The 17,955-nt window shown below is 37.8% G+C and overlaps 1 protein-coding gene across 2 annotated transcripts in view; it reads left to right on the top strand.

Moving 5' to 3' along the window:
- Positions 1–17,955, top strand: part of Prdm10 (PR/SET domain 10) — a 63,711-nt gene that overhangs the window by 38,343 nt on the left and 7,413 nt on the right. For both annotated transcript variants that reach the window (XM_077797793.1, XM_026392412.2), the window contains 9 exons: positions 2,218–2,565; positions 4,108–4,263; positions 9,379–9,558; positions 10,849–10,959; positions 11,911–12,111; positions 12,978–13,121; positions 13,511–13,681; positions 16,359–16,499; positions 17,610–17,784. In XM_077797793.1, coding sequence (XP_077653919.1) covers positions 2,218–2,565; positions 4,108–4,263; positions 9,379–9,558; positions 10,849–10,959; positions 11,911–12,111; positions 12,978–13,121; positions 13,511–13,681; positions 16,359–16,499; positions 17,610–17,784 — 1,627 coding nt within the window. The remainder of the gene's footprint in view (positions 1–2,217; positions 2,566–4,107; positions 4,264–9,378; positions 9,559–10,848; positions 10,960–11,910; positions 12,112–12,977; positions 13,122–13,510; positions 13,682–16,358; positions 16,500–17,609; positions 17,785–17,955) is intronic.

Genomic DNA, 17,955 nt, shown 5'->3' with positions numbered 1-17,955 from the left:
AAGATAAATGAGTAGGTAGCATCTTTAAACATCTCTCCTAACCCTATTAGAGAAAGCTAGAGAAGGCAATTTTCTGTTATATGGAATGAAGTATGTTTAGAAATTTTAATAAATTAAATATAAATATTTTGCTTTCCTCCCAAATGATTATTTCACATTAATGTAGAAGTTGCTAATAAGTAATTAAGAGTTAAAGTAGTGTTCACTGTAATTTCTTCATAGCACAAAGATCTCATTAATCCTTCAATTACTACTCCTTTATAGCTAACAGACATACTCACTCAACAGGTGTACTTTTTGAGGGATTTTTCTCCCGTATAGCTATCTACAGCTTTCCATTAGTGTTTTTGAGGAACTTACGAATGAGTCTTCATAATAGCACAACTAAATATTCTGTACTCTCTGGGTGGAAGATGATTCTGTAGATCTGCTCCCAGTGGAGCATGGATGTTTCTCTAGCAATCGTGATGGATTTGCTCTGAATATCCATCTTCTCTTATTTGAATCCCCTGTAACAACTGCATGAGTTTACAAGATGGCTAATCAGCATTAGAAGTGCAATCTGTGACTGCCAAAGGCGGGGGTGGGTGGGTGGGGGGGTGGGGGGGTAAGAGAGGGAGGAGGAGAAATTGCCCTAGTTAGAAACACAGCAATAAGTTTAACTTTGTTAGCATGGCATTCTAACCAGTAGACCTAACTGGCTACCCCAGGAATTTGTCCTCTGCATTTTCTAAGAAGGAAGTAATGCAATGCATATATTCTATTTATGACGTGTCCTTACGTATCATGCCTCATGAACAAACACATCCACATAGATCTGAATTCTTCATCCCCCTTTCAGTTCTTTCTTTTTAAATTGAGATCTGACATTACATAGCATAAAATTCACTGTGTGTCTGTGTATGTGTGTGTATATACATTCATACACATATATATAAATTTTTATGTATGTATGTATACATACATGTATGTGTATGTGTGTGTGTGTATATATTTTTTAAAAAACATATATTTTTTTTTGTGCTGGGGCTAAAACCTAGGGCCTCTCATATAATAGACAAATACTCTACCACTGAGTTATGCTTTCAGCCTTAAAATCCTCTCTTTTATTATTTTATATTATTACTATTTTTTTTCTTTAGGGGTATTTAACCTAGTGGTACTCTTCAACAGAGCTACATATCCAACCCTTTTTGCTTTATTTATTTTTGGGTGGGGGGGGGTTGAACTCAGGAGCACTCAACCGCTGAGCCACACCCCCAGCTCTCTTTTGTATTTTATTTAGAGACAGTGTCTCACTGAGTTGCTTAGTGCCTGGCTTTGTGAGGCTCACTTTGAACTCATGATCCTTCTGCTTTAGCCTTCCAAGCAGTTTCAATTACAGGTGTTCACCATTGCGCCTAGCTCTTTTTATTTTTATTTTGAGTCAGAGTTTTGCTAAATTGCTGAGACTGGCCTCTAACTTACAAAACTCCTGCCTCAGTCACCCAAAACACTGGAATTACAGGCATGTACCATCGCACCCAGCTAAAATTTACCCTTTTAAAGTAGTTTTTAGAATGTTCCTAAAGCTGTATAGCTATCATCACTATACCTACATCTATCTATCTAGCTATCCTTATCTCTATCAATTTATCTCAAATCATCACTATAATTCCAGATCATTTTTATTACCCAAATCCATTTTCTCCAACTCCTGGTAAGAACTAACTACCCTTTGATTCTTTTTATTATCTTTTTTTTTTTTTTTTTTGCTAGATGTTTTAATTACTCTTCAAATTCTTTCCTATCAAGGGCTTCAGGAAATAATTCTTGACTAATGTGCTACAACCTCATTCATGCATGTGTCATTTACCCCGAGTCCTTTTTTCCAAATATCCAAATTTTGTCTTTTTCCACTCTGGAGTTTATTTTCTTATGCAAGTCTTTGTTGGGAATGCTTTTTTGAATGCCATCTCAATCTTAAAAAAAAAAACAAAACCAAAACCAAAACAACAACAACAGCAACAAAAACACGTATACACAGACATAAACCACAAATTTTTTTCTTTTTAAGATAAACTTTTTTGGGGAGGGATTCATTTTCAGCATTTTCACCAGAAAAATCTTTCTACTGTGAATGTCCTGCAGGGATCATCCTTTGTTTCCCTGTGGAAGTGTGATCCACATACATACCCATTTCCTCACTACATAATTGTATTTGTGTATGTCTTTCAGAATGCAGCTCTTCAGCATCTGTTTATTCGGAAGTCCTTCCGGCCTTTTAAGTGTTTGCAGTGTGGGAAGGCCTTCCGGGAAAAGGACAAACTGGACCAACACTTGCGCTTCCATGGGCGGGAGGGGAATTGCCCATTGACCTGTGATCTCTGTAACAAGGGCTTCATCAGCAGCGCCTCCTTGGAGAGCCACATGAAGCTCCATTCGGACCAGAAGACTTACTCTTGCATTTTTTGCCCAGAATCCTTTGACCGCCTTGATTTGTTGAAAGATCATGTGGCCATTCATATTAATGATGGCTACTTCACCTGCCCAACTTGTAAGAAACGGTTCCCAGATTTTATCCAGGTGAGTGTCTGCTACTGAGATTTATGTCTGCTTCCTTCTTTTGGTAAAAGAAACTGATTTTTTTTAAATGCCTAGTACCTGCATTTTCATAATTTCTTTGAAACAGCTTTATAATTGAGAACAATATTTTTTTAAACTACTTTTGATAAACAAGAGTATTATAACAATTATTCAGATCAGTCATTGGTATTTAAACATTCAAGTCATATTGCAAGTAAAAAACACCCAGATCTGGTTATAATTTTTAAAATGTCTATTGTAACCTTGTTAATATCCATTTCTCATATATTACAGAGAATCTATAAAAGATATACTCCCATTTCCTGGAAGCATCTTCCTACATTGTGGTTTCTTATCTTACTTTATAAGGTTATGCATTTTGGAAGGGAAATAAGAGAAAATATGTTAGTATTTAATAATTTTTTTCAAGCACTGACTGCTTCCCTGTAGTATATATTGTCTGTTGGAACAAAATAGGTGAAGATAAATCCCAAAATATTCATTATTCCATTTGGACTTTAAATGTTTATATTTTTATATGCTAGTCATATAAAAACTTGTAAAATAATTAAATAACTTGTAAAAATACACTTAATGAAATTTCCAAAGCACAAGTAGACTAGGATTTAATTACAGTTCTACTAGTGTTTAGTCTTGGAAATTTTCATACTTCACATGAACAATTATAAAGTTTGCAAGGCAGAATTGAAACTCCAAAAATAATGAAGCAAAATGTCTTATAGGAATAGTTTCATCTGACTCACGACTTAGTTATACCCATAGTTCTTTCTCATGTGATTTTGATGGCTGTAAGTTCAGAAGCTATATTCTTTTTTGGGGGGTGAGGGTATGCTGGGAATTGAATTGAAGATGAAGCTATATTCTTTAATTAAAGTTATCTAAAAGCAAAGAGAATAAGTCCAAATTTAGGAGAAATGACCCCAATGTTGTAATCATATATAGGTAATGTTTTCTTTGTTATCTAATTCATGTATTTAATTTTTCAGAAATTAATATTTTTTTGTTTGTTTGTTTCAGTGCTTGGGGCCTCAAACATGCTAGGCAAGTGCTCCACCATTTGAACTATATATCCCCAGCCCTACCCAGAACCTGATTTATAGGGAGATGTAAAAGGATCATTTACTAAAAGGGGCTAAATTGCTTCAATATGTGTAGAAGGCAGAAAAAAAATGAGGAAGAATTATTTTTTGTCTTCTCATAGATTATATTAGTAAGATTTAATCAAACCTAAAGAAACCCTGCTTAGTCTTAAAAAAAGAAAAAGAACATGGGCAACATTTTGTTCTACTCTTCAGGTCACCTGGGAGGTTAAGACTTGAAAGGTTTTCTGGCTTCTTGTTTTGTTTCTTTGTGACAGGGACAGTATGTGGTATTGAGGCCAATTATCACATCTGATTGGAAGTCATGGCCTGGTTGATGAAATCCATGGTAATGCTTTGGCTCCCTCTAGCGTTGATAGCTACCTTTGGTCATTTCTTTTGGTGTTCAGAGTCCCTGAGTTTTCCCGGTTTTTACTGCCAGGTGAAAAAACATGTGCGCAGCTTCCACTCAGAAAAGATCTACCAGTGTACAGAGTGTGACAAAGCCTTCTGCCGCCCTGACAAACTGCGACTCCACATGCTCCGGCATTCAGACCGAAAAGATTTCCTATGTTCTACCTGTGGGAAGCAGTTTAAGGTATGAAGCCAACAAACAGTTTGAAGTGTGGTACTCACAGGCAATGGAATTATGTTAAGCTAAGGATACAAGCCTGTAGCTAAGGGGTGAGGATATTGCTCCATGGTGGAATGCTTGCCTAGCATATGTGAGGCCCTGAGTTCTATCTCTAGTACTGCAAAAAAAAAAAAAAAAAAAAAAAGCCTATTAATTTCACCAGTTTACCACTCACTTTTGAAATACTGGGCTTGGGATGAATTTTGGGCTTCATGTTTGACTTAGTTGTTTATAATATTGAAGGTCATCACAATTATGTTTGGTAACACACATACAACAAGATATAAGCTTTGAAAAGTACTTTCTCTTTCTCTTCACATCCTATACAAATATACCCTATTTATATTAAGGAAAAAGCTTACCTTTATTTTTTTCAAAATAACTAATTCAAATCCTCAAATAGACTAATAATGCATATCCTGAAAGAATCCAAATGTATATTGATTTTAAGAGCAAATGTATACTAAATTGCTCTTGAGGAATTCCTGAGATCAACATTTACATCCCACTCAAATCAAGAGATTTTTATTGAACACTTATTAAGTATTAAGAGCCTGTAATTGAGCTCACAGGTAGTAGTACTCTCATCTAACAGGTAGGAAATGTGAAGAACATTGAGAAGGTGAAAGCTACTTTAGAGAATGTTAATGATTAAAGTAAAAAATAATAAGTATCACTAATCTCCTGGAATTTAGAAGACAACAAAGAAAAGCTAGCAGGAGGCTCAGAGATAAGAGTTGCATAAATAAATGTGAAAATAATAAAAATTATATATATATATGCAGAAATATATACATATGCAGAAATATATATATGTGTGCAGAAATCAGGCAATTCTACAGAAATGTTATTGAGAGACACTATTGAATATGATTGTTGATCACAGTATCATAGAAATTGGAAAATAATCAGTAGTGGGTATTTAGGAAGGAAAAACTCAGGTTATATTTGTATAGGATTTGAAGACAAAGAGAAACAGAAAATACTTTCAAAGCTATGTCTTGAGGTATGTGTGTTACCAAACATAATTGTGATGACCTTCAATATATAATAACATAGTTTAGAACTGTGTAGGGGACTCTAATGTGAAAAATAAAAGTGGTCTGGGTTTTATCTGCTTTCTTATATATTTATGGTGCTGGTTACCCTTTTCATGCTAGATTCATTTTAATACCCATGAATATAAAACAAAACTTTCTGTTTTAATTTTCTCCTTTAATTTCACACACTATATTAGATAGGGTTCAATCAGCAAGGTAAAACTACCATAATTTTATAGAATAAGGAATTTTCTTAAAGGATAAAAAAATTAATTATAGGAGAGGTTAGAGGAGTTAAGGGTCTGAAGGGAGAATCTGAGGATCAGAGAAGTCTCCAGCACAACCTCTGAAGCACTGCTGTGAGTAGACAAATGGCAGCTTACCTGGGAATCTGGGTACTCAGGCACCTCAAACTGCAAGGTGGGCTCAAAAAGGAGAGTTGGCACAGTCCATGGAAGTCCATTGTGGCTGCATCTGGCAGCCTGCATGGAATTGACCAGCAGGGTCAGGAAGAGAGCTGGTGGCTGAGTGGGAGGGAGAGAGGATTAGTGGGAATCCATTGGCACCTCCATACCAATACCACCTCCAGGTGGCTTTGTTCCTACCTCCCAATCTGGTGCCAGTGTTTCTTTTGGCTAATTCTAACCTGGAACAATGCTTGGAAGGGGATTCCATTTAAACACAGTTCATCTTAGTCAAGTTGACACACTGCGAAGCCACCATATACCTACACTATATTTTTTCAGATTATAACTGGCATAATTTTTCTGAACCAATCTGATGTCATGACCCTTCTGAAAAATCCTTTAATAGCTACTCATACAGATGGATCCCAGAGCTCTTGCCACCTAAAAGGAAGTATAAGATCTGTTTTCTCACTGTTTCTCCAGTTTCCACTTTACTTTGCACTCTGGCTTTACGAATTAGTTGGATCCGCTTCATCATGGGGTACTGTCTTTCCTTGGGCCCTTACTTTGTTACCCCTCACAACCCCTGGCTTTAAATAAACTTTCAGACTCTTATCATTTCACTTGGCTAGTGTCACTTCATTTGAGACATTTCTTGGTCCCTGGGTTAAGTGTTTCTTCTATGTATTCCCATAAGACCTTTTTGTGGTGTCCCTAATACTTGTGTATTGCAACGGTCTGTCCTGCTAACAGTAATTTCCAAGGGGGCAGCATATATATAAAGATAAGGTAGGACTTTCTGACTTTAGGGTGTGTACACCTTAATTGTAAAGTCAGACATTAAAAATATTATTGATGCCAGGCGCAGTGGTGCATGCCTATAATCCCAGCTGCTCGGGAGGCTGAGGCAGGAGGATTGTGAGTTCAAAGCAAGCATCAGCGAAAACAAGGTGCTAAGCAACTCTGTGAGACCCTGTCTCTAAATAAAATACAAAAAAAAGGGCGAGATGTGGTTCAGTGGCCAAGAGCCCCTGAGTTCTGAGTTCAATCTCTGGTAGCCAAAAAAAAAAAAAAAAAGAGAGAGAGAGAGAGAGAGTGTGTGTGTTTGTGTGTGTGTGTGTGTGTGTGTGTGTGTGTGTGTGTGTGTGTGTGTATTTGATATTACAATAAAAGAAAGGACAAAGTGCTGAGGGGAGTTCATAGATGAGCTGATATTTTTTATTTTCCAGAACTGGGGATGGAACTGTGGGTTTCATACTTGCTAGGCAAGCATTCTGCACTGACCTACACCACCAGCCCAAAGTGACACTTTTGGATTCACTAAAGGATGGGGAAGAGTTTGCCAGCTGAAGAAGGGAAGTGGATGAGGAACAAGGGAGGAATGAAGACAGCAGAGGGAGCAGCAGGGACTAAGGAGATGAGATGGTGAAAGGTAGAGTGGGTGAGGCGCATGGGAAGAGGCTAGTGGTGGGATGAAGCCAGAGAGGTAAGTTAAGCCAGTTTATTATGCTGAGTAACCAAAGTTTTGGTGAAGGGAGCCAGAGGCTTTTTGGAGTAGAGCTTAATCTCAGGCAGAGGCTGTGGACAGGAAGAAGAGAGTTCATATTGAAGGCAGACATTGGAAGGAGAACTCCCAGGACCTGGGGTCTGGGTGAGGGTGAAGGAGGGAGGGTGGATACCAAGGAGGTGCATATGGGAAGGAGAGAGAGTGGGGAGATAACAGATCTGGTTTTGGAGATTTTGGGATGGAAAGGAGCCATGGAGATTTGATATTCAAATCTCGTCACTATAAACATGGCATGATATAGTATTAATATGACATGATTTATGATATGATATAGTATTAGCTTTGAGATTTAGGAAATTATTTGGTTAAGGGGAATTGGTCTGTTAAAGGGAATAGATGGGAGAAACATTTGAGACTGATGGTCAGGAGAAAGTGGAAAGGTAATGGTTCTTTATCATTGTATCTGTAATGAGAGAAATATTGATATTTAAAGCAGTGTCTTTAACCCTTTTTTTTTTTCCTGAGTATTTAACCCAAGGGTGCTTTACCACTGAGCTACATCTCCAGCCATTTTTATTTTTTATTTTGAGACAGGGTCTTGCCAAGTTGCTTAGGCCTTGCTTAGTTGCTGAGGCTGGCTTCAAACTTGCAATCCTCCTACTTCAGCCTCTTGAGTCTGAAATTAACAGATGTGCACCACTACAACCAACCTTAACCCAAATTTTACTGCAGACTAAGAAACTCTGAATATTCTCTCCTGGGCGTTCCAGGAATGAGAGGTGGTAGAACAGGAAGAAGAGCTGTTATATCCATAATAGAAGAAGTGAAGGGTACCTCACATTGGAACTCAGCATCTAGCATGATTCCTGATACTTGGTAGGCACTCCCAGAATATTTGTGGAATAAATGTGCTGGAAAAATGAAGTGTTAAAAAAAATTCCCTGTTCCAAAGGATGGGAAGAATTATTTTTCTTTTCTTTCTTTTTTTTTGTACTAGAGATTGAACCCGGGGCTCTCTACCATTGAGCTATATCCCCAGTTCTTTTTATTCTTTATTTTGAAACAGGGTCTTACTAAGTTGCTGAGGCTGCCCTGGAACTTGCGATACTCCTGCTTTGGCCTTCTGAATTGCTGGGATTATAGGCATTCACTATTAAGCCCAGCAGAAATACTGTTTTTTAAAAAAATGTATTTTTAGTTATTGACAGACCTTTATTTAATTTATTTATTTATATGTGGTGATGAGAATCGAACCCAGTGCCTCACACATAGCAGGCAAGTGTGCTACCACTGAGCCACAGCCTCAGCCCCAGAAGTACTAGTTTTATAGGAAGATTCAAAATCTTTACAAGACTAATAACAGTTTAATGATATTTTAAAGAGCAGAGAGCCCTACTGGATAAGGGACTTGGCAGTTGTTGAATTTGTTTTTATTCAGGATGTGTTCAGCTAATTATCTCTCTTTGGCCTCATATCAGCATGATGTCTACCTGTAGTGGACAGTACACTTGAACTTCTAAGTCCACAAATGGAGAGATTTCTTACCTAAGTTCATTTGCGATTTAGAAGGAAGTCATTATGTTTGTTGAAATGTATGGCTTTTGTAAATCTAGTATTGCCTATCCTTCGTTATCAAAACTATAAGTTTTGTTTTGTGGTACTGGAGATTGAACCCAGTGCTCTAGCACTGAATGATATTCCCAGTTCTTTTTGAGGTAGGGTCTTGATAAGTTGGCAATTCTGGCCTTAAACTTGTGATCCTCCTGCCTCAGCCACCAGAGTTGATGGGATTACAGATGTGCAGCACTGCACCCAACTTGTCTTATAGTTCTTAATACCTAACTTACTCCATGTACTCTTTGTCTCTACATAAATGTGAAATCTTTCCTCTCAGGTATCAGTATGATACATATTTGGTGGCCACTTTAAACCAAGGCTCATTAGAAGACACTAATTTGCTGGTGAACAGATTCCCAGTCACTTTTGTCCCAACACTGTAGCTACTCAGATGCCTCTGAGTGAGTTGTGGTGATTGATGATTTGTATTGATATTTTCTATTATTCCTTCAAATAAAAATGTTTTACCCTCACTCTTATTCCTTTTCCAAAACTTCTTTTCAAATAGCGAAAAGACAAACTACGGGAACACATGCAAAGGATGCATAATCCTGAGAGGGAAGCCAAGAAAGCTGACCGTATCAGCCGCTCCAAGACCTTCAAACCTCGAATCACATCCACGGACTACGACAGCTTTACCTTCAAGTGCCGGTTATGCATGATGGGCTTCCGGCGACGGGGCATGCTGGTTAGTGCCAGATGGAGGCAGGTTCCTGCCTCCAAACCTCATTTTTGTCAATGTTGATGGCTTTGGTATTTTTATTCTGTACTAAGTTATGTTTGTCAGTAGCTTTTATCAATAGCTAGGGGAAGAAACAGGTTAATAGTTCCCAGTTTGGAGTTTTCTTCTTTCCAATCTGCCTTTGCCCTTCAGTACCACTTCTTAGGTGACACCTCTTCCTCTTTTTTTTTTTTTTTTTTTTTTGTGGTACTGGGGATTGAACCCAGGATTGCTCTACCACTATGATACATTGTCAGTCCTTTTTAATTTTTATGTTGAGACAGGGTCTAGCTAAGTTGCTGAGGATGGCCTCTTGTGATCCTTTTGCCTTCTGAGTAACTGGGATTATAGGTATGGACAACTGTTCCTCTCTTGGGTGACCTTTAAAAGAGGTCTTTTTCTGCCACCATTTTTTTTTTTTTTTTTTTTTTGGTGCACTAGGGTTTGAACCCAAATCCTCATGTATATTGAACTTGTGCTCTGCCATTGAGCCACACACCAAGCCCTCTACCACTTTTCATTACCAGTTTTGTTTTTTTTAACCCTTCTTAATCCTTTTGCTCTTGTCCTGTTTTATTTCCATCCTTCTCTTTTGTGTTCCTGAATATTATTTTTGGCAGGATTTTTGCCTCCTCCCCAACTGTCCCCCATTTTTGCTTCTTTTTTACCAGCTAGGGAACTGCAGCAATAGGAGAAAACTCTCCATCAAAGCAGGGTATGTGGTCCCAGACTAGAGGCAATATCAGGATAGTCATTTCATTTCTCTCAACTTATTTTGACTTTGTATCTGTTGCAGAATATATTTCTGCAAGAGCTAGAGAGTCATAGGACAATATTTAAAATTCAGAACCTTACTTTGTATCAATTCATTCAGTGTTCTCAGTAAAGCTAGAGCAACTAAATTCCAATGAAAGACAGGTTTGCATCAGGAGAATTCATGGAAGAAATTCATGTTCATGTGATTTTCCTTTTTCTAACAGTATTTCTTTTAGCTAGAGACTATTGATGGGACCTGGAGTGACCCATTTCCCCCTCAGTTGTTTGCCAAGCTATTAGCAACTATTAACATGCTTTGGTATTATATGGGTCTGATGATGTTGGTTCTGGGCAAATACCTTATTAGTTTGAGGCATTGTGTCAGAGAATTTTAACTTCTAGCACTCATCATCAGAGGCATTTATTTAGCTTTTGTCTGTAATGGGGTCTCTTTCTCATTTGTTCTTTCTTTCTTTTCTTTTTTTTTTTTTTCCACTTTAGGTAAATCACTTATCAAAGAGGCATCCAGACATGAAGATAGAAGAAGTGCCAGAGTTAACTCTACCCATCATAAAACCAAACCGGGATTACTTTTGCCAGTATTGTGATAAGGTGAGAGCGAAATATCCTTCCTGCTGTGCCACTGTGGGAGCCCTGCTCAGAGCCAAGTGTGTCTATGTGTGTAAATATATACTAGTTACTCTTAACAGATGGTTCCCTGCTTCTTAGTAGTTTTCCATTCAGACCAGAAAGGGCTACAAATGCAGTTCATTTTTAGCCAAAATTTTTTTTCTTAAGAATTTGTTTTTCTTATTGTGTCTTCTCTCTGACTTTTGTTACAAAAGAAGAGGCTTGTTACCAAGAGCCTAGAATATGAATTCATTTTATTCCTAAGTTCTTAACATGAGAGTATTTATCATCTTACTTGTAAATATGTGATAGATCTAGCATTTCTAGAGGACTGAGTGGAATGTGAAAAAGTTTGTGATGGTAGAGTACTTACACTATTTCATTCTTAATTTTTGTGCAGTTACAAAAAAGACAGAAAGAGAACATACTGTTTATTATAATAGTGTGTATAATATAGCCTTGTAGAATGTAGTTATGTCAGATTAAAAGTAAAGAACATGATTTAAATATAGAGTCCCTACCAAAGCTACTAGTTGCTATTAAACTTGCCATTTGAAGATTCTTTGGTTCCTAGTAGTTGGTCACATACATCATATGAGAGCTTTTACAGATAGACTAAAGGATGTACTGGCCTTAAAAACGAATCTCTATTTCTTTATGTCCTCCTTTTGAGCTTTCAGGTAAAGGATATTTTTATAGTTAAAATCTTAGATATATACAGAAAAATTCAAGGAAGATGCCTGGCATATCTTTAGTATGTTCTTGTTTTATTCTGTGTATTTATGTATATTATTCTTCAGAAGATCTGTTAATATATTTTCTTTGGGGCATTATCATTTTTTTTTAATTTCCTTAGAGTGAAATTGTTAGTTTGCTTTAAGCAAGAAAAAGGAATTGTACACTGCTTTCATGGCAAAGTATTTGAACTTACAGGTTTATAAAAGTGCCAGCAAGCGTAAAGCCCATATTCTGAAGAACCATCCAGGAGCTGAGCTCCCACCAAGCATTCGGAAACTTCGTCCTGCTGGTCCTGGAGAGCCAGACCCCATGCTGAGCACCCACACCCAACTGACGGGCACCATTGCCACCCCTCCTGTCTGCTGCCCTCACTGTTCCAAGCAGTATAGCAGCAAGGTATGGCACCACCTTCTGACCACATCTGACAGCAAAACCTCTACATGAGGTTTTCATGTCTTAACAGAAGGTGACTACTCATCCAGGTGGCCGAGAGGTCTCCTTTCTAATTGATGGGGGATTGAAAGAGACGTCAGTCTAGACCCTGTAAGCACTGAATTCTCAGTGCTACTCCTTCACTGCAATATTATCAGAACCTCTAGGGTAGCTCCCACAGTGATGAGTGGGAGGAGAATGTTGTAGACTCCCTAGAGTTAGTGCCTGAACACTTGACTGTTCTCTTCTGCCCTTGGCCTGCTGAGGGTCTCAGATTTGAATATTCTGCACTCATAGTTTATAAGCTTAGGCTTATGGAAGCATTTTGTAGGAACTGAAATGGTAGTTCTTGAAAAGGGGGTCATTTGTGCTGGTGATGGGGATTGTGACTGATTGTTATGGATATTAAGGGGGTAAGAGATGCTGTGAAGATTTTGGACTTGCCTGATGGTGTAGGATCATATAAGTTTTTACTTTTCCACCTACTTTTTTTCTTTTGCTTTCATATCCTTATATTACTTTTGGAAATGCAGGCATAGAGTTGGTGTTGCTCTGATTTTTCATTTTATTTTAATTACTTAATTAACTTGAAAGATGGGGTTAACTATGTTGCTTAAGCTAGCCTCAATCTCCTAAGCTCAAGGGATCCTCCTGTCTCATCCACCCAAGTATCTGGGACTACAGGAGTATGCCATGGAGCCTGTCTGATTTTTTATTTTGTAAGGGCACAAAATAAAAGACCTTCAGAAACGTTGGATGGTTTGCATATGAAAAGGATTAAAAACAACTCATTTTAGTAATTATTCTTGATTTTTTCTTAAATTTTTCAGACCAAGATGGTCCAACATATTCGAAAGAAACATCCAGAGTATGCTCAGCTTCCCAATAACATCCAGACGCCCCTGACCACAGCTGTGATCAGTGCCACCCCAGCTGTTCTGACGACAGATAGTGCCACTGGAGAGACTGTGGTGGTAAGTTTATGACTAGGAGAACATTTAACTTCCTTTGATGCCCATCATATTTATAAATACTCATCTTGTTATTTTAATTGGCTGCAAATAGAGCCCATTATCATTCAGTTTGCTATATAAGGCATTATGCTTGTGATTGGGTCTCCTAGTCAGTGTTTTCCAAAGCTCTCTGTCAAAGAAGTAGCAAGGAATTCTCAGTGCTACTCCTTCACTGCAATATTATCAGAACCTCTAGGGTAGCTCCGTTGAGCAAGAGATAGGCACTCAGGGTTATTTTGTATTTCCATGATCCATTGGCATGATTAATTAAATTTTAACAGGATTTAAGAGCACTGAAAGAGCTACAATCAGTAGTTTATCAACTAAAGTGTTCTGTGTGATTTTTCTAGACAACAGACCTGCTAACCCAAGCGATGACAGAATTGTCTCAGACCTTAACAACTGATTACCGAACACCACAGGGAGACTACCAGAGGATTCAGTACATCCCTGTGTCCCAGTCTGCATCTGGGCTCCAGCAACCTCAGCATATACAGCTTCAAGTGGTACAGGTGGCCCCGGTACTGTGTGACATTTACTTCTGTTTATTTATAAGCATCATATTGCTATTAGCCAAGATGGTAGCTAGAGTCAATGAAAGCACCCAGGTCTCAGAAATGGACATAGACTCTACATAATGTGCTTCTGCATGGAAATTCTGGATCTGGGACATTTGTAAAACACTATTGCTACTGTCCTTCCCAGGGTGATGCAGGCTCTGGACTTGGCAGTGTAAAAGATTTCTTTCTGTCCTAGTCAGGACATTTTAGGCTCTAGCATACATAGTGTGCAGGTACTCATGACACCTAGCCTCTTATGAATCCTTGTGCTGTAGCATCCACATTGACTACTTGATAATGCACTAGTTTGAATAATCCCTATTTGGGTATCAAATGGCTTGTATCATTCGAGAGGTTGTAAAATACAATTTTGATTCAGTCTATGACTATTTATTAGTATCTTTTTAGTATAGAATTATAACTATGTTCTTTCTACTAGATAATGAATAGCTCATTCTTACTCATTAGGGAGCAAAAAGAAGAAATCCTCTCAGAACTATTGTTTATTTATTTGTGTGTTTGTTTTGGTAGTGAGGATTGAAATTGGGTGCTTTACCATTGAGCTACATCCTCAGCCTTTTATTTTTTGAGACAAAAGTCTTGCTAGGTTGCTGAGGGCCTTGGTAAGTTGCTGAGGCTGGCTTTAAACTTGTAATCCTTCTGCCTCGGCTTCCTGAGTTGCTGGTATTACAGGAAGGCACCACTGTGCCTGGCTCTTTCCTTCGCTTATGCTGTGAGAATGTATATTCAAAACACAAATGAACTTGTTGCTTTGAAATCAGTTGGTTTTGAAAATTTAAAACCAACATGGAAGTTACCACTGTCATTCACTATTCTTTTTTGCTTTTGCAGCACTGGGGATGGAACCCAGTGCCTCATGCATATTAGGCAAGTGCTGTACCACTGAGCTACATGCTTAGCCTTTTAAATTTTACGTTGAGACAGGATCTCACTAAATTGCCTAGACTGGCCTTAAATTTGGAATTCTTCTGTTTCAGCCTCCAAAGTAGCTAGGGCTAGGATTACAGGCATGTGTCACTGTGCCTGGCAACGATTCTTTACTCTTTTTTCCCCCCATATGGAACAGTTCTTGGCTTTATGCTAAGAATCTATGAGGCCCTGTAGTTTTGTGTTAAACATGATGTGAAGAAAGGTGAGGTGGTGCATGCCTATAATCTCAGTGACTAAAAAGGCTGAGGCAGGAGGATTGCAAATTTGAGACTATCCTCAGCAACTTAGTGAGATCCTGTATCAAAATAAAAACTTAAAAAGGGCTGGGGATATAGGTCAGTAATAGAGCATTCTCAGGTTTAATCACCAGTATCACAAAACAAAGGAAAAGAACAACAACAACAAACATTCCCATGATATGTATATATATTGACTCTGGAAAAAGGGGCCAGCAATACTTTGGCTAGATTTTCAAACATGTTTGTGATATGTAAAAGGTCAGGGACCACTGTTTTAGTGGGTCTGAACATAAAAGCACTACTGTTATCTTCATTTTTCAACTGTTCTAATTAAGACTACTATTAAAATGGGCACCCACATTTGGAAATGATTATTGGCAGATCTTTTAAAGTAATTCTTTTTTAATGAATAGCCAAGGATTTCACGTATAATTTTGTACCCAGAATCACACAGTAGGTTGGCAACATTTAATTTTAAAGGGAGACAGTATCAGTATAAAATATATAATTTTTCACTAAAGCTTTAGTATACATTTTATACTGATGAATTTATTATGATTAAGAGGCACTTCTCTCAAGACACTATAATAGTTTGTGTATAACTGCTCATAAAATGTAGGATTTCTTGGGCTGGGGTTGTGGCTAAGTGGTAGAGCACTTGCCTCACATATGTGAGGCACTGGGTTCAATTCTCAGCACCACATATAAATAAATGGATAAAATAAAGGTCTATCAACAATTTAAAAAATGTGGAATTTCTTATAATTTTTTTTTTTTACTCTTGGAATAATACTTTTTATATTGGTTTTATAGATACAGTCACAAGAATACCTAGTGATAGCATATACCAGGTAGTGATAAACTAAAAGCAAGTTCTCTTCCTTGGTCTCTTTTAACTGATAGGACACTAAATTAACGAAATTTAAAGGAAAAACATTGTTGGTTTCTGAGAGATTCTCATGCAGTTTATTACTGATATTATTATCATCATCATAGTTATTATATTATAGCACTGGTGATTAAACCCAGGGTTGCTCTACTACTGAACTACATCCCCACCTCTTTTCACTTCTTTGTTTTGAGAGAAGCTCTTGCCAAATTTTGAGACTGGCCTCAAACTTGCTCCTTGTCGTGTGTGTACCACTTGGTGTGTACCACTGCACCCAACTGTCATGTAGGTTATTATTAGGAATCATATTTTTCTTTCTCTTTGTCTTCCAGAATTTTAGTACCTTATATTTTAGAAGCATTTTTAGAATTTTAATCCTGGACAGCTTGGCATAGAAGTGTGTGCCCTCTGGGAGTGCAGTGTGCAGCATTAGATTCTGAAGTAACACTTATTCTTCTATTGGGACATTATTTTTAACTGAACTTTTTCTCTGGTAAGATTTCCCTTAACCTCAAGTGATATATATTTGGTTTCTGGGCCTGTTTTTTTCTCCCACCAGGCCACTTCCCCTCACCAGTCTCAGCAGTCCACTGTGGATGTTGGACAGCTCCATGATCCTCAGACCTACACACAACATGCTATCCAGGTGCAGCACATCCAAGTCACTGAGCCCACAACCTCAGCCCCGTCATCATCCCAGGTATCTTCTCTATGGACTGTTCAGAGGAGTTAATGTGGCCTCAAGGACCATAAGAGGAATAGTAAAGACATTATCCACCACTACTGAGATTATGTTGTTATTTTTGGGCCTTAATTAATAAGTCTTACCTTTGCCTCCAATTTTTATTTTAGTAAGGTGTATCCAGTTGCATTAAGTTATTAACTTCCCCTGTCCCTGTGGAACCCTGTGATATGATATCCTAGAAACAGCACTAGCTTTTCTTCTCATTTTAAATGGCATCGCTAAATTGCTTCTATGATTTGGAACAATGACTTTGTGGAGTACTACTCTGTATTGTGTTTGCATGATTGAGTCTGTCACTGAGATATTAAGTAAGCATGGGAGTAAAGAGGAGAGGGAAGTTATATATAGCAGACTATGTAGAAATTATGTGTGGATGTGGTCTTTGAATTAGGTCTTGAGGGGGTATGGAAGCATTGTGATCTGCATAAGCTCAAGTTGTGAGTAAGAATACAGAGTTGTGAAATTGTGGTATATTAGCGGAAACTGAGTGATTCTATTTAGGAATAGGAAATGATGTTTGGAAAGAAAGTAGGGAAAGTAGCTTGGAGCTGGATTCTGGAGGACCTTGAATGGCAGATGACAAAGAATGTTCCTATCTGATAGGAGTAAGCCTCTACACCAGATGTCTGAATGCGTCCCTGTGCTTCACTCCACAACCAGGGAGGGATTATTTAGCACAATTTAATAGAAATTGTGATCTGTGGGTTATATTTTCATTTGGATCCCAGATTAGTTTTGTGACATAGGCAAATTATTTTACTTCTCATTTCTTTTAATCTTATATAACGTATGCAATTATGCTTTCATTCATTTATCTAGAAAGTTTATTGAAATTAATTTTTTGGATACTTCTGTAGATTATCTTCTGAAAACAAATTAGAATTTCAGGGTTTTGATTGCTTTTTTGTTCATTCCACTCTTAGTTAAAAATATTAGTACTTTAGCAGTGATATACTTTGGCTTATAAAATTCATATTATTCTGCTTTATTTCCTTCAGTTATTTGCAGGTCTTAGATCTATAGAAATTTCATAATTTCCTGCTTTTGTTTTCTCCTTCTCCCCAGGTGGCTGGGCAGCCACTGAGCCCTTCCGCTCAGCAGCCTCAGCAGGGGCTCAGCCCCTCCCATATACAAGGCAGTTCTTCCACACAGGGGCAGACTCTGCAGCAGCAGCAGCAGCAAAACTCCTCTGTGCAACACACGTACCTTCCCAATGCTTGGAATTCTTTCCGAGGCTACTGTGAGTGAGAAAAATGGGTACAGTGTTGTATAGTTCATGGGCTGATTCTCCATCCATATGTTTCCATCTCATCAGCTTTATAATGGGTTTTTAGATTAAAATATCAATTGGGCATTTTTTTCACTCTATGGTATATATATATATTTGAATGAGTTTCATGACAAAATTCAA

Source organism: Urocitellus parryii, chromosome 4 (genome assembly GCF_045843805.1).
Source record: "Urocitellus parryii isolate mUroPar1 chromosome 4, mUroPar1.hap1, whole genome shotgun sequence".
Classification (NCBI taxonomy): Eukaryota; Metazoa; Chordata; class Mammalia; order Rodentia; family Sciuridae; genus Urocitellus; species Urocitellus parryii.
Note: the sequence above shows the minus strand (reverse complement) of the source record. Positions and strands in the feature narration are given on the sequence as shown.